The sequence below is a fragment of the Nomia melanderi genome, chromosome 2 (genome assembly GCF_051020985.1).
Source record: "Nomia melanderi isolate GNS246 chromosome 2, iyNomMela1, whole genome shotgun sequence".
NCBI classification, from domain to species: domain Eukaryota; kingdom Metazoa; phylum Arthropoda; class Insecta; order Hymenoptera; family Halictidae; genus Nomia; species Nomia melanderi.
The window spans coordinates 4,711,081-4,724,706 of NC_135000.1; the positions used below are offsets into that span (position 1 = coordinate 4,711,081).

Consider the following 13,626-nt stretch of genomic DNA (forward strand, 5'->3'; position numbering starts at 1 on the left):
TAACAAATAAAACGAAAGTTTTATTCGAATAAAAGTTTGTTTCCACAATGCCAATCCCTGCTGCGAGCAACGGCCGCCGGATTTCTCTCGACGAGCCCTTTGTTTTCTTGTTCGTTCGCATTATTTCAATTGAAATTTGTCTCCGTATTGCACTCGCATAAATATTTTCCACGCTTAACAGTAACTTTTCTATGATGGATGAATTTTATGATGAAAGACAATGCTCTCGGCGCGTTTAACTGGTTCAAGGATATTGGCTCGTGTTTATTTCGTTTCGGTTTGATGTTGATGCTCGCCCGAGCTGAATTATTTAGTTATTTTCAGTTTTCTCCGCATTGTTCAATTCTTAAACTACATATATTTTTTTATATATATAATATATATATAATTTTTTTTTATATATATTACCCAAAAAATCTCGTCGCCTTTTTCAAAGGAATTTAATAAGTTTCGTTTAATAAAATGGAGCTGCATCGACCCATACACCGCCGATTTCCTTCGACAGCTTCCCAGCGACACTTCGGCGTCTTTATCCGCTGGTTTATAACATTGTTGTTCAAACTTATTAATAACATTACAGCTAACAAACACAATTCAATTTCCACAACAAATATAAAACAACATTCTTTTCAATGCTCACACTATTCCTCGTAATATGAACAACATACAATGCCACGAACGTCACAAAACCGATCACGAGAATTGGCGAAGGGGTAGGGGTCTGAAACAAGGCTGAAGCTGTCCATTCCTTTTTCCTTTTTTTTTTTAAGCAAACGTCTGTATTTCTCTCTTCTTTTCTTAATGTAATTAACGATGTGTACAGTGAATTTCCGTTCTGTATGCAGCAAGTTCAGAGAAAAACGTAGTTACTCGTGAGCCTATCAGTGGACAGCATTTAACCCCTTGCCCTATAACATCATGCAAGACTCGTGCTAATGGTTTCAAACAGAATCGAGCAAACACAGGTATCACTCGATTCCTTTGAATTCAAATTAAACGTTATTTTTCCGTTATCAATCATTACATAGAATGTGCCTAGAATTTTCTCGTTTTCTCAATTAATGACAAAATGGTCGTGTCGATTAAGGTTGACAAAGATCATAGGGCAAGGGGTCAAGTAATTCCTTTCTGTCGTTATTGGCGCGTCACGTCGCAGACGTATTAGTACGACGATTGCGTCCCGCTCGGGTAACTCGCGGCCATGTCTACGATTGTACCCGCGCAGAGCTTGATTGATAAATATATTGCTAAGCAAAATGTTTTGAGAGGAGCCGCCTCGAACACAGCCTTTCCACTTCACACGGTCTTGCTGGCGCTATTTACAAATTAAAGTACAAGTAGTTACAGAGGGTTGTTCGTACACGATGGTGGTTCGCTTTGTGCTCGCAAGAATGTTGAAGATTCGTGGCGTGTGTATATATGTGTAAGTGTTTATAAATGTGTATGCGTGTATGTTTGTTTTGTGTGTGTGTGTGTGTGTGTGTGCAACAGAATAGTTTTGTCAGTGAGCGCGTGCAATTCAGCTGTCTCGTCCGCTCACGGCAGAACTACGCGTTAAATAATAAAGATAAACTAACGGTAATCGTTCTTACAAATGTATCGTTTTAATTACTACAGCCGACCGGAAATAGAAATCTAAATCGAAACGAGGTATCGCAATGATCAAAGTTACGACGAATCCCTTTTGCAGGGGATGTCGGGTTTAAACTGATGAACGCGCTACTCTCCGCTCGCATTGATTCCGTTCAGCCTCCGTCCTCTTTTAAGCTTCCTTCACGCGATTCCATGATCCGTCTCGTTACCGCCTATATAATTATAACTATTATCAAAAGTGTCTATCTAGTGACTCGCGTGTGTACGCCAACGCATTCGTGTTTTTTCCATTATTTTTTTGCATTTTTCTGTTTCTTTTGTTCTCGAACGTTGCCTCGAATTTTCATTTACGAAAGGAACGGCGTTTGTATCGATTGGGAATGATCAGAAGAGGCGTTTCGTGGGCCGCGAAATAAAAGAAAAAGTAAGTCGTCCGGATTTGTCTTGCGCACCGTGATAGAGGGGAAGGAGGGGGAGGGAGGGTGGGAGAGCTACGATTTTTCCTTCGTTTTTGTCGCGTTGGTATCGAATTTCTCGTCCGGCAGCGAAGACCAGGCACGTGCCACGGGGATGATCCGAGATTTAAGACCTCCGAGCGAAGGCACAAATCATAGCCATTCTATTGCGCACGTGTGTACTAGATAGGGCCTGACATCTGAAACGTTCTTCTTCGACTCTTCTCACGCGTTGGCGACTTCCGGGTAACAAAGAGCAAACGTTTCACAGGGGCGGTTGAACGATCGTCAGTGATCGGTCGCGACCTTCTTCGGTTGCCGTTCTTGCGCGCGTCTCAGCCGCTGCTGCAACAGATTGTGCAGTTGTTCTATCTCTTTAGGCGCCGCTTGAACGATGAAGATCCTTATGTCCCCGTGGACGTCCATCGCCGTTAATCTAAGCGACTTAGGCGCGGCTCTTTCCGCCGTCATACCAGGCCAGACTTTCGTATTTAAAATTAATCTCTGGGTGCCAGCGGTACGGCCCACTAAACGCGACTCCTCGTCGTCCCGGTCGTTCAATCTTAAGGTGCCTCTTCCCCTTTCCTGCCAGCCGCTGCTGGCTTTGTCGAACGCAAACAGCTTGCAGTTTATTTGCAGTACGTTCGTTTCCCCCTCCTCGCCGGTCAGCGGTGTCACTTCATTGTATTTTCTCTTGTTTGCGCGGTTCGCTTCTTCTAATTCCTGTGCTGCCTGTGTTAAGGTCAGGCCCGGTCTAGTTGTAGGACGGCAGGCCACTGGAGCGTTCGAGAACAGAAGTTCTGAGGAGCCATTTTCGTTTGTGCTTTCTTCCTTCTTTTCCTCGGCTTCCGCGTTCTCCGAGCTTCCTGTATCATTCGCTACCATCACTCGTTCCTTTAAGTTCTGACCGAAAACGAAGCTGGGCTCCGAGGTACAGGGCGCTACCGCATTGTCTACACTATTACTTTCATTCTCCTTTGTGCTAGCACCCAACGGCAAAAATTTGCACTGCGTTTCCTCTTCCGGTTTCTCCTCACTCTTGGTTTCCTTCTCTGCTTCTACTTCTTTCTCCTTCTCTGGTTCTTCTTCCTTCTCCTTTCCTGCTTCTTCCATCTTGGTGTTTTCACTTGCAGTTTCGCTCTTCTCCTCTGGGGAATTGTCTGTAACTTTGGCGAAGGGATTTTGAAACTTTGCTGGTTGCAGGAACGACTTGTTGACCGGCTGACTATTTGTCACTGCACCCAACTGCGATGGCCTCAATATTGATGTTCTTCTCTTATTAGCGAAGGACTTTGTGAAGTCGTTACTTCCAAATTGATTGCCAAATTTTGAGGCAGCTAATATAGGATCTAGGAACAGAATGCACAAATTACTTTCATTATGTCTAATTAAAACAGATTGTAGAAGGATTGGAAATTCTCTTACAGTGCGGTTTACTAGGTGACTTGTTAGAACTGGATGAAGACTCCTCTGTATTATTTTCGGCGGGTTGACTTTCCATTTTCTCTGAAACTGAGTGCAACGATCTTTAATGGGCCTCTAAGCATGCACACTATAACCTGTATATCAAGTGAGAAATTATCTGAATCGATGATTCTGCAAGATTGACCAATCATAATAGAATGCGGAGGTAAACTGTACTGAATAAAAAAGGAGGACATTGTACAAAAAAACTCGAAAAAAAACAGTTGCACATTGAAAACAAAAAACATCAGAATATATTTACCACTGGTGGCGTTTTTAGATGGGTCCACCGACGGGTCTTGCGGAGGGTCTACCTTTAAAATATAGGATGGCCTGCTCGCCTCGTCGATGCTCTCTGCACAGAACACGAATCAAACAATTAAAACGATTGTCAAACAACGTTGGTTGGTCAATCTGTCGAAATCTAACACGAATAAATATTCTGGAAAAACGGTCCCGGGGACGTTAAATTTTTCGACACACTAGATGGCGACAGCTCTCTACGATTTACTAATTACGATGGTTTCACGTAATTAGGCACAGTTTATCAATGGTTTATTATTTCATTCGAGTAGAATCACAAAACGCACCCTTGCAGTCCGCCATTTTTTACGTGGAAGTGATTACGGTGCTGCCAGTGTCATCTGCCTGTGTTTTTTAGAAACCACGACAAAATGGCGGTTCCGTGCAGAGGTTCGCAACTTTATTCAATTTCGGATAAACAAATTTTTAGTAAAGAGGATTAAATAATCATTTTTCAGCCTTTGAATAATAAAAAATTAAACAAATTCGAATTTTATTACATATACACTTCCTTATCATATTTGACATGTCGGATTATATGTATTTACTTAGCTTGAAGCAGCTGAAGTTAAGTACTGAAAAAAATACATTCGTGTTGTCTAAATTACGTTGCTAGAAATGATTGCAGTTAATTGCTAAACCTTTTATAAAGTGTTTGAACAGATATCTTTAAAAATGAATATTTTAAGAAATATTTAAGAAACATTTTAATATCTTTATGGGTTTTGAATAATCTTCAATAGACTAACTCCGATGACGTCATTGGCTAAGTACTTATTGTTAGCAAGGCTATGAGTGCTTGTTTTTTTGTTCAAATTTAGTATATTTTTAGCACAGGTTATTCATGTAAAAACATTTTAATTGTATGGTCGAATCTGAACGAGTTTCATTAAAAAAACAATTTCTTTAATCATTTCCCAATGGAAGCAACTATCTTTTAATTTGGGCTTATAGAACTCCTTATTGTTTCCACTAGTTAATATTATCACTTTTTTCAGTGATGTTATCAACGTACACCATGATAACGTATGGTGATTATTTTTTTGTTTGTAAAGGTCTTTGAATCTTAAAAGTTATCAGCAGTTCTCGTAGTATGGTGACGAAGTCAGGAGTGGGAGACATTTAAACGGCGATCCTGGCAGAATTTCCGTAGTCTGGCAAGCGGCACCGTGGAATTAACGTGAATTTTAAAGTTTCGACGAGTCTGTGAGTGATAAGAGCACAACATGTCTCTGAACGAAGTAAATATGTTTTTATCTTAATTAGTGATTTTTGTTTACATATTTAACAGTCTCATGAACTGCGTTTGTCATACTTCTGTTCGTTCATACGGAATTTTATTTGTAGAAGTTTAACAAAGCTGCAGAGGAAGTTAAGGAATTGAGTTCTCAACCTTCGGATGTGGATATGCTTGAACTATACTCATTATACAAACAGGCTACTGTTGGGGATTGTAACACACGTATGTAAAACAAGTTTAAATTCTATGAACATGTCTAATTCAAATGCAGTATATATAATACAAATTTAGTGAAAAGTATTAGATTGTCACCAAGTTGGGTGAAAGTTCAATGTTCAAATACTTGACCTTCAGTCTATTACCAAAATAACTTGATGGAGCAGCCATTCAGCTATCATTTGCAATGCTAATTAAGTAAAAATGCTTACTACGGCCGGAAATTTAAATTATAAGCCGAATATATGAAGTAATTCTTGTTGCAAAGTAATTCCATGTGTTTTATGACTTTTTTAGCGAGGCCAGGAGGTATATTAGACTTTAAAGGTAAAGCTAAATGGGATGCTTGGAACAACAAGAAAGGCTTGAATCAAGACACTGCAAAAGAACAATATATTCAAAAGGTGGATGAATTGATAGTTATAATTGGCAAGAAGTAGTTCCTTATTTGCACAAGATTTTTCGCAGAAACGTGTTATATGGATATGGCATGTTTACGCAGAAATTCAACAATTTACATGTTTCAAACTCTTAATAATGTGCAAATACAATGTGACGATGCAAGGTACATCCATAATTTGCGTACATAGGAGTCTAACAGTCACAAAAACTGTTTTAACAGATTTTTTTATACTGAATCAAAATGTAAGAGACAATACTTGGAGGAATTGACGACTGAACATAATCAACCAGAGATCATGTATTCTGTTAATCAAATTTATTTCATTATTGTTAATTTAGAAGCTAATATGTTCAATATTCAGTCACATAATGTCCAGAATACTCTTTTCTACCAAAGTATATAATAACAGAAGTACTGAAGAAAAAAAGTGATCTCCCTCATCTAAGAAACTTTTATGCTTCCTGCTCAGCTTCCTGTATAGCTATATTTAGTTAGGCGTATCCGTTGCGCGGATTTGTAATTCAACGAAGATTTTCTAATGGAAATAAAACAATAATAAACAGAGTTATAATATATAAAACAAATACCCACGAATTCTCAGATCCATACCATCACCTGATTTCCACCTCTAAACGCAGTCGACGAACAATGCTTTAGAATCGATAGAGAAAGAAATAATAGAAATACTAATGTGTATTAATAATGTATTTTTCCACGTAAGTTTAACATTTCATTCTTATCATTATATACACATACGCAAGAAACTAACTAAGAGAAAAGATAGATTACGACACTTAAGTGTTTTATGTAAACACCGCGACAGAACAGAAAAAGTTCTAAGCCCTCTCTGTATCCCTTTTTTTTACGGTTCGACTAAGAAAAGGAACACATCATTATCATCATCATCATCATTATCATCATCGTCGTCACCATCATCATTTATCCATCGTGAACGTTTGTTTCATCATTGGCGAAGATGGAATTAATGTCCACGGCAGAGATAGCGTCGGTGTTATTCAAATATATGAATCCTACAATAATCGTATTACAATCGTACGAACTTTTAAGAGTACTGGTGGTTACGGCTGCTTAAGTTAAAAGAATCGTGTACAGGCGAAACACGTCCGTGCTCTCTTCACCTCTCTGTGAGTGTATTCTCTCCGCAGGTTGTATTCAGTTCTTACTCGTTACAAGTTCTCGCGGTTTACAAATATTACATATAATTAGACTGCGGACCTTATGCATTTATAGTACAAACGGTTTCTTAAAATTGAGTTTATGAATGATCAAAAATTGCAATGCAGTTTCATAAGGTTCTCGATTCACTGGAATCAAGAATAACCTCTAATGGATTCAAATCAATCTGATCCCACCTTTCTGGGCATCGATCCGAAAAGAAAGTCTATATTTGCATAAATATTCACAGCCTATATATAACTTACGCAATAACGAATTGATTAATCATTCGAGAAGCTAGAGACAAGCAGAACTTACCGTGTAAAACGTGAAACTGCGTCAAATTTCGAATGGAAACGGTAATTTATTCTATCTTAAATAAGAAAAGAAAGCACGGGAGTGTGCATTGGTACAATTTCTTCGTTTTCCAGAATACAACTCCGCAAGGAATCTTTGTTTACGTCGATTGAAAGAAAACTGGACAGACAATTACCAGTCGCAACTGAATTAAAAGAGATTTTGTTTTTTATCGAACGGCACTCTGAACGACAACGAAAGCAGCCTTAATTAAGAAACGGAAATTTACATCAGCCTCGTAGTTCGTACACATATATAGTCCGTACGTAACGTATGCGCGTGTGTATGCACTGTGTAGGTGGATGAAGTATGTATATATGAATCCATCCGTTGCCGACCGATGGCAGACATTTCTAGTGTAAGAGCCAAGAGTCGAGAATTATTTTCATTGGCCTGTACTGTCTCAGAAAATGACACATTTTTATCGGACAATCCGCTATAAATAATTTCCAGTGTATTCCCAGTGAACGCTGTTTCCTTTTCGTTGTTGCAAGCGTATGGCCCAACGGAACGGAAAAAGAGAGGATACGAAAGAACAGTCGAGAAGTAGACGAACGAGAAACAGGGCTGCGATCGTGGCCTCTGTCTCTTCTTGTTCTTGTCTATGTGCTTCTTAGTAAAAAGTGGATGATGGTGCGTTTTTATTCTGCTAGCTTTCAAGTTGATCACCGTGGAACGTTCTCGAATTCCGGCCGGCCATTGCGATGTCGGTCAGCTGGCGACTCGTCGATGTCTCGTCGAACCTGGCGGAACAGAGAAGGTGACGGGAACGAAAGAACTCGGTGATAGCGTATCTCGTAGCTTCCTCGAAACTGTTACGGTTCTCGGCTTAAGCGTTCCCGTTGTTGTTTGCTGTTATAGCGTAAACTGCATCACGGTCGCTCGAGCTAAGAGAGACTTCCAATTCATCGTCATCGAATCGCACACTGCGGAGTAATCGCTGCATCGATATCGTTGTTGTACAGTGATAAACGGTGTGTACATAAGCACGTTTATTACTATTTTCCCACTTTGCTTTTTCTTTTCTTTTCCTTTCTTTCTTTTCTTTTTTTTTTTTTAAATGAATGACGTCGTGTATCGTCGCATACGACACGTGGAAAAGGTGCCCCGACCTGCGATACATCGTGTTACAGGAACGAAAATGACAACAGAAGAGAATTACAAGAGAAGTGAGAGAAGCCGGTTCGGATGAAGAAGAGAAGAGATCTGAATATGGAACGTGGAATAACCGCGGCGACACGTAGAATGAACGATTATGCTGTTTTTTTCTCTATTCTTTGTTTGTCTCTCTGTCAGGTAGTTAGTAGCAGGAACAACGTCTCGGTAGATCGCAGTGATGTTACTCGCAGACGTGAATGACGACAGGAATTTCTCAATTACCGTTCACCATCTTGAATTTCAGAACGTCGTTCTCGTAGGACATTACAGTCTCCTTCCCGTTCTCGTAAACTCTGCCACAGAAAAGCATGCCAGTCATGTTTGAGTTTATATTGAACAAATTAATAAATTAATATGGTTGATGGTAAGAAGAATTTAATGTGTAACCTTTTAGCTACTACGGAGCTGTACATGAAACTATATGGTTAGATGAAAAATTTTATCATAGAGTGCAAATTGACAATATTAATAAAATGATATCTCCATTTACGAATTTAATTTGTTCCACTTCGAAGTTTGTATCTCGAAACCCAGTATATCATTACTTAGTTTTATAAAAGCATCATATAGGATAATAAAGATTAAAAATGGAATACGAAAAAAGTTCGTATGTAGAGTTGTTCGTAAATCAAGGCACCACTGTACATTATATTTTATCGTATCAATAGTTATGTATATAATAAAAATCCACTACAGTAGCATATAGTAGCTAAAAGATTAACAATTGGAAGTACCCTATCATCAACGATATAGATATTAAAAGATCGTCGACTTACTTTTTGGTGGTGATCTTTTTGCCATTGATGAATCTAGTTGACGTACTTGTCCTCTTGATAGCGCCGCCACCACCGCCGCCGCCACCGCCACCGCCACCGCCGCCACTGCCGCTGGTTCCTCCGAAATTTGTGAACGTATTGAACGATGTAAAGTTTCTTAACGAACCTCCAAGGAGGTTATCGAAGGGGCCGAAGAAGGATGTACTTATGCTGGTACTGCTTGGACTACCCCAATGGAAGTCTCCATTGAGAATTTGGGAAAATTAATTAATTAATCACTGTTTTAATCACAACCATCTCACTACTTGAACACGTTAAGGATCACTTCATTGTTATTCAGTTAATTACAAACATACATTACATAACTATCCAGATTCTTTCATTCATTCAAGTCATTCGTTGGTTATCTGTGATTCATCAAGGTTCGCACATCAATGGAAACTATACTTTCATCAACAGTTTTGGTGTCCTTAACAGATCATTGTGTAGAGTACTTACTGTGTAAATCCCCAAAATCAGAACCGCCAAAGAATTCCCTAAATACTTCCTCAGGATCTCTGAACACGAAGGTACTAGCAAAGTATGAGTCGAAGGCATCCTTGTGTGGCCTCTTGCCAGATGGCATGTCAAGACCTTCCTTTCCATACTGATCGTAGACTCGTCTCTTCTTCTCTGGAAGATGCACAAAAAGAAGCATGGTCATTATTGATCGTTACAATGGATTGCGAATGCATTTGCTTGGTTTTATACGCTCCAAATTCCAAGAAGCAGATACTGCAAGGCTTGCCATGTTAGTAGAGTACTGGTTTGGTTGATTTCTAACATCAATCGAAGTTCACCATAAGAGTAAAACTAGAGCAGAGAGAACAACTGTGGTCCGCAGAGTAACCTGGACACTTGTATCCTTAAAGGATCAAGATTTACTCTAGCGCAAGCTACAATCAATTTCTCTACCATTCAAAAATCAGTTGATCCGTCAAGGAGACATCCATTTAAGATTACTGAGACAGGCAGAATGGATCTGTCGTTCTCTCGTTCGTTCAGTCAGTCAAGCAGTTGTTAGAAGTGCGGAAAGGTTCAGGCAATATTAATTGCAATTACGGCGCCTCATGCACCGTACAAGAGAAAAAAGTATCTTTTCCACGAGGAATGATGTGAATGACCATCGAGAAACTCTATCGAATATCTTCTTGATCCTATGCTCGAGCTGGGAAACGACACCTCATAAAAAAAAACACTCTTGAGATCAAAAGTTCTCCGGGTCAAGAAACAAACAATTGATGGTGGATGATACATTAAAAATAAAACAAAGAATTCCAAGAAAAAGAAAAACGAAGGAAAAGAAAAGAAAAAAAAAGTAGATGGAAGAAAACAACGTTTGGCCACTCTCTCTCTCAAAGCCTTTTTTCTCTTAAGTGGTACCGAAAAATCGCTGGAAAGGAGAGTCAAAGTAACTCCGGGTGAATCCACGGCCGGGCCTCGAGGACGCCTTCTGATACAATCGTTGGTCGTAGGTTCGTCTCTTCGCATCTGGACACCGAGCACACGGTCACGACAGATCATCCGGAAAAACAAAGATTTCTGATTGAGTTTTTTTCTTTCCAGGTTTTCAGGTCCCAGCTGTTCATCGACACGGCTCGACTCGTTGTCATTGCAGCGATGCTTCGGCTAGACACTGGGTGTTCCGGTTGCCTCTCCAGTTTCCTGTTTTCAACGCGTGATTCCGCTCCGCGCGAGAACGGCTACCGGTTCCAGGTACTTTTAATGGCAACTCGTCTTAGGGCGACATCGAAAACAGGAAACTCGAGAATCAGCGTACTGGAGCTGCGAGTCGTTTTACCAGGGAATTGCGTTATTGTATTATTATTCCATTCTTCATGGTAACTTAGGATTTTAGAGTACCAGCTCAAAGACGTATGGCAATAGTCGTAGGTATCAAGTATAGGGTATGTGATAAATGCCAAGAATTTATCAATTCCTGGCATTTGTACAGCTTATTAGGACAGCAGTTCCTAATGATTAGGAAAGTCACGGTTTCTCGTTAAGTAAAAACGCTTCAGTGCCATTGGGAAGTCCATCAATTTCTGACATTTACGCAACTCGAATGAACAGCAAACTCCAATGATTGGAAAATCACGGTTGCCTTTAGAATAAAAGCGATTTTACTGTTATTGGGACACAGCTCATCAAAATAGTGGTTCCCCATGACTGTAAAATCACAGTTGTTTTCCGAACGAACGTGACTGTACTATCGTTAGGAGATCTATCGGTACCAGCATTTACACAGTTCATTAGGACAGCACTCTTCAACGATCAGAAAATCACAGTTACTCGCAAAATAGAAACTACTGCGCTATCATTAGACAATCCATCAGTTCCGGCATTTATACAGCTTATTAGTGTATCAGTTTCCATTGGTCGAATGCTCGCAGCTCCTCGGACGGCCATGAAAGCGACCGCTGATAAAGACCGATCGATCCGTTCTAGATCCGTCCGCAACTGCTTGATCGAGTCACGTTTGCTGGGTCCCAGAATAAGTCGTACTACTTGGAGACCACTTGAAAGAAAAGGCTCATGCGAAATTCGGCTTTGCTGACAAGCAGGAGGCTGCTCCCCTCGGTTTCATCTCCTGTTGGCACCGCAACGCTCTGCCTGACCAGGCAGTTAATTCAAGCCGCAGAGAAGTGATTCTTGCAATACAGAGCTCGCAGAAGTGACGATCGCCGGGGCGCGTCGTCGCCGGTGGGAGGAGAGACTCGGGTCCCTTCTTACGCGGCGGGACCTCGGGTAAAAAAGCTTACCGTCAATGAGCACTTCGTACGCCTCCGATATCTCTTTGAATCTTCTGTTCGCTTCTTCCAGGTTCTCCGGGTTTTTGTCTGGGTGCCATTTTAATGCCAATTTTCTGTACCTGTAAATAGTAAAGCATGTTTAGTATCAAGACAATACTTAGTATTTTAGGATATGCTAGGGTTAACAGACTGGTCAAAATGATCCATTCTGAAAATTAGTTTTTAAAAATTATTGAAAATATATGATAGTTGCTTTTCTAAGTAATTTTTATGTCTGTCCTAAAATATAAATACCGTAACTCAGAAACGTTGTTTTATCACCTAATAATTCACTGTGCAAGGGATATTTATTGCCATTATTTTAATTATAATATATAATATTAATTTTATTTATTTTTATATTTATCTTTCTCATAAATTTCTTTTCAACATGTTTCTCTCAATTGAAATCCAAGTTGAAGTTCCACGAATAGCTAGTAACAATAAATACGACACCCTTTAAATCTCGATAAATACCGCGATGCGCTTATAACTCGTAGAAGAAAATACAAACCAGTCAATTTAACTGGTCAGCGTTTCTAGCGTTAAAAAATATCTCCGGTTCTCTTTCCAACCGTGAACCGAGAGTAGCGGAGGAGACGTTTCCTGGTCCGGTGCCAGGCTTTTCGAAGTGGGGACCGAAAAGCCATTCATTCAATCTCACTTCGACCACCGTGGCCACGGCTTGGAAAATAAATAGTCGAGACTATTTCCAGCGTCCTTGGGTCGCATTAATCGATTCCGCGGAAGAAATAAGTAATCCTTTTATCACTTTAAAATCCCCATACACGTTGGAACTTGATGCAGACGTCACGACAACTGATGGATTTCAGACTTTCAAGGTTTCACGATGCATGTTGCACTCGAACGAAAAATGAAAACGCTCAGAAGTCCCAAATAAGTTTAAACTAATGTATTATTTCCCAAAATATCCTCCTTTCATTCTATTGTGGATATAGTATAGTATAGTGTGTCAGCACTTTCTAACTTCAAAAATGTACAGCTTTACGAAAATAAACTCAATGGCAAGTTCCCGGAACTTTCGTAGAAACCTACCTAGGCAAAGTTACTTACTAAAGTTATTTACTACATGTATAAAACATACCGTTCACCATCACGATTCGTCACCTATGATGCGTAGAACCGTCGAAAGTATCTAAGCAAGTCATATCCAAGGATTTATCCTTAATGGTGAATCATTAAGAGAGATAAAAACCGTTTGGACAGGAGTCTCGGATGCTTAGTTGCAAGTCTGTCATGTGTCACGAGACTGTCGCTTGATTTGTGAAATTATCAAGCTAGTGCTAAAAAATCTTGATAATATCGAATCTAATGAAGTGAATAATGGAAAAATCGGTGGTTCAGTTTTTTCCTCCATCAATTCGCTACGTATCATGCTTCAACATGTATGGCCTTTAAGCTAACTTAGGGGATACACTTACGCTTTCTTAATGTCCCCGCTGGTGGCGGTTCGTTGCACCTCGAGTACCTTGTAATAGTCCACCATCGTTCGCTATACTCGTGCTCGGGATGTCAGGGCTTAGGCAACCACCTGTCGAACAATGCGAGAACGGTTATCGTAATTAGCAGGCCAATTGGCAAGCGGACACGCTACCGAGAGTCAATAGAACGCAGGAAAAATACGGCTATCCTA

At 39.9% G+C, this 13,626-nt stretch overlaps 3 protein-coding genes across 4 annotated transcripts in view; 1 reads left to right on the forward strand and 2 right to left on the reverse strand.

Annotated features, from left to right (window-relative positions):
- RanBP3 (ran-binding protein 3) lies at positions 1-4,197 on the reverse strand. Of its 2 annotated transcripts, none has more exons than XM_031974499.2 (4): positions 4,103-4,197; positions 3,775-3,867; positions 3,474-3,560; positions 1-3,397 (listed from the first exon to the last, which is right to left on the reverse strand). In XM_031974499.2, exons 1-4 carry the CDS (start codon positions 4,116-4,118, stop codon positions 2,337-2,339), a joined length of 1,257 nt encoding a protein of 418 aa, XP_031830359.1. In that variant the 5' UTR covers positions 4,119-4,197; the 3' UTR covers positions 1-2,336. The 2 variants fall into 2 exon arrangements, with proteins under 2 accessions (XP_031830359.1, XP_031830360.1); XM_031974500.2 differs by lacking the exon at positions 4,103-4,197 and adding an exon at positions 3,942-4,090.
- Positions 4,083-8,611, forward strand: Acbp1 (Acyl-CoA binding protein 1). The gene is made up of 4 exons (XM_031974505.2): positions 4,083-4,205; positions 4,871-5,056; positions 5,163-5,277; positions 5,569-8,611. The coding sequence occupies exons 2-4, from the start codon at positions 5,042-5,044 to the stop codon at positions 5,709-5,711; spliced, it is 273 nt and encodes a 90-aa protein (XP_031830365.1). The 5' UTR covers positions 4,083-4,205; positions 4,871-5,041; the 3' UTR covers positions 5,712-8,611.
- Positions 8,248-13,626, reverse strand: part of LOC116426047 (dnaJ homolog subfamily B member 6) — a 27,538-nt gene continuing 22,159 nt past the window's right edge. Inside the window, exons 2-7 of the mRNA XM_031974502.2 lie at positions 13,415-13,524; positions 11,943-12,052; positions 10,564-10,671; positions 9,640-9,813; positions 9,142-9,382; positions 8,248-8,658 (exon numbers count right to left, since the gene is read on the reverse strand). Of these exons, the coding sequence (XP_031830362.1) occupies positions 8,580-8,658; positions 9,142-9,382; positions 9,640-9,813; positions 10,564-10,671; positions 11,943-12,052; positions 13,415-13,479 (777 nt within the window). The 5' untranslated portion in view covers positions 13,480-13,524 and the 3' untranslated portion in view covers positions 8,248-8,579. The remainder of the gene's footprint in view (positions 8,659-9,141; positions 9,383-9,639; positions 9,814-10,563; positions 10,672-11,942; positions 12,053-13,414; positions 13,525-13,626) is intronic.

Coding starts and splice junctions, on each gene's coding strand:
- Acbp1 (XM_031974505.2), top strand. Junction 5,278..5,568: donor TGTTGGGGATTGTAACACAC/GTATGTAAAACA, acceptor TGACTTTTTTAG/CGAGGCCAGGAGGTATATTA.
- RanBP3 (XM_031974499.2), bottom strand. Junction 3,561..3,774: donor ATCTAAAAACGCCACCAGTG/GTAAATATATTC, acceptor CGTTGCACTCAG/TTTCAGAGAAAATGGAAAGT. Junction 3,398..3,473: donor GTCACCTAGTAAACCGCACT/GTAAGAGAATTT, acceptor TTCTGTTCCTAG/ATCCTATATTAGCTGCCTCA.